At 43.1% G+C, this 2,381-nt stretch overlaps 1 protein-coding gene across 1 annotated transcript; it reads left to right on the top strand.

Moving 5' to 3' along the window:
• The first annotated feature begins 256 nt into the window (after nt 1-256).
• Nucleotides 257-1,991, top strand: LOC130102066 (E3 SUMO-protein ligase ZBED1-like). Its single transcript, XM_056267964.1, has 2 exons — nt 257-1,567; nt 1,662-1,991. Exons 1-2 carry the CDS (start codon nt 517-519, stop codon nt 1,982-1,984), a joined length of 1,374 nt encoding a protein of 457 aa, XP_056123939.1. The 5' UTR covers nt 257-516; the 3' UTR covers nt 1,985-1,991.
• Nucleotides 1,992-2,381: the final 390 nt, after the last annotated feature.

Here is a 2,381-nt window from a genome sequence, read left to right as displayed (position 1 = left end):
TTATATAATTTATTATCATAACATCACATAATCCTCACCATATCGCTGTATAATCACAATGTGTATTATCTGCATGTTGAAGGTGAAATGTTTGCTGTGCCATAAAGAGCTGACTTACAGCAACAACACCTCTTCAATGCTTAGGCATTATCGTGCAATGCATGAGGATGCACAACCTGCTGCAAACAGACCAGCCACTAGTCAAAGTAATATTTAATCTTAATTTTTTTATTATGTAAATAATGTTAGGCTCCTACAATACACCAGCATTGTACTGTGTTATAGATTACAGAAAGAAAATGGTGGATGAGGCTTTGGTCAACATGGTCATCAAAGACTCCCAACCCTTTTCTGTTGTGGATGACGTGGGGTTTAGGGAGCTTGTGCATGTGCTGGATCCATCCTATGTTCTCCCAACAAGAAAGGTATGTATGTGAATAGACTAAAGTAGTTTATTGTTATAAAGTCAGAATGAATAGTAACAATTAATATTTTCATTCTCAGGCTTTGAAGTCCATGGTTGACACCCGGTATGAGGAGGCTAAGGAGAAGGCCAAAGAAAAATTGGACAATGTTGTTGCTGTTAGCCTTACGTCCGACATGTGGACGTCCATCAACATGGAGGCTTACCTGGCTGTGACTTGTCATTTTATTGATGCCAATGACCAGCTTGGGACAATCTTGCTTGGGGTGCAACATTTCCCAAACACCCATACGGCAGACAACTTGGCTATTGCCCATACCATGGCCATGGAGGAGTGGGGCATAAAGGATAAGGTGAGGTGCCTTGTCACGGATGCTGCTGCCAATATGATTGCCTGTGTGAGGGCATTGAATATTAGGCATGCGATATGCATTGCACATGCATTGAATTTAATTGTCAAGAAGTCTTTCGATGATGTGCCAGGCTTAAATGAGCTTCGCACCAAATGTAGGAAGCTTGTAACCTACTTCAGGACCAGCACAACAGGAAAAGAAAGACTGGCCCAAGTGCAGGTGCAGATGGGGAGGCCTGCTCTGAAAATGATTATTGAGGTGGACACTAGATGGAACAGCACTTACAGCATGCTGGAAAGGCTCTATGACCTGAGAGAGCCAGTGGGGGCAGCTCTAGCCTCTTTGAGGACAGATGTAAGCCCTCCTACTTCATTGGAGTATGAAACAATGAAGGATGCTCTCGACCTACTGGCCCCATTCCACCAGGCCACAGTAGAGCTTTCTGCAGAAAAAAGAGTGTCTGCTTCAAAGGTTATTCCCCTAATGAAGATGCTGAACCACACAATAGTAAGAAAATCCGAGGGCTTAACATCAAATATGGCAAGGCAGCTGGCTGACAACCTTGTCCGTCGCGTCAGAGAGCATGCGTTACAAATGGAATCCATTAGTGTGATGACGATGCCTACATTGCTGGACCCTAGGTTCAAAAAACTAGGGTTCCTAAGTCCAGGGAAGCTCCAAGAAGCCATTACAAGACTAAAGTCAGAATGTGCCAATGTTATCAGAAATTCTGAAACAACACCCCCAGCTCAAGTACCTGCCTCACAAGCTGGGCCATCTACAACCTGTGGTAAGTAGTCTATGTCTTATGTGAATTTTCACATTTGTAATGTCATGTAATGTGAACCATTGAGAAGTGAGTGTTTTCCCTTGTATAATTATAGGTGACCTTTGGCATCTACTGGACAGCACAGTGGATAACAGCAGACGGAGCTCCAGTGTGACCGCAGATGCTACTATTGAGGTGGACCGTTATTTGTCAGAGACAAATCTGGCAAGGACTGAGGATCCGCTGGGTTATTGGAACAAACAGAAGCTCCAACATCCCAATTTATATAAGCTGGCACTTACGTTCTTATGTTGTCCGGCATCATCGGTGCCCTGTGAAAGGGTGTTTTCTAAGGCTGGAGAGGTGGTTTCCAAAAAGAGAAACCGCCTCAATCCAAATACTGTAAAAAAACTTTTGTTTTTAAATAAAAATCAGTAAAAATGTTCCCATCCCTGTTGCAGTTTGCTGTTCCACTCCCAGTTCCATAAGCACTACATAATTGTACTCCCAGTTCCATAATCACTACACTATTGCACTCAGTCAGCACTGCACTCAGTGATTTCTTGACACTCATTTGGGGCATTCACTGTCATCACTAACCCAAAGAACTACTGAATACAAAGTTATGTGTGTGTGAGTTGTGTGTGCATAGGTAAACACAAGCAGAGTAAAAAACTTTATTTAATACACAGGCAATAGAAAAAGGGTGTGCCCACACCATGACAATTTGGTTGCTCAGGATGAATAGATTTGTGTGCGATACATTGCTTTGCACAGCAGGTGTCACTAGGGAGCACACTGTTTCATGAGGCTTCAGGTAAACGAACCTTTTGGT

Source organism: Rhinichthys klamathensis, unplaced genomic scaffold (genome assembly GCF_029890125.1).
Source record: "Rhinichthys klamathensis goyatoka isolate OS25496 unplaced genomic scaffold, OSU_Roscu_1.1 h1tg000267l_1, whole genome shotgun sequence".
NCBI classification, from domain to species: Eukaryota; Metazoa; Chordata; class Actinopteri; order Cypriniformes; family Leuciscidae; genus Rhinichthys; species Rhinichthys klamathensis.
The sequence above is the reverse complement of the archived record's forward strand: the minus strand, read 5'-3'. Positions and strand labels throughout refer to the sequence as shown.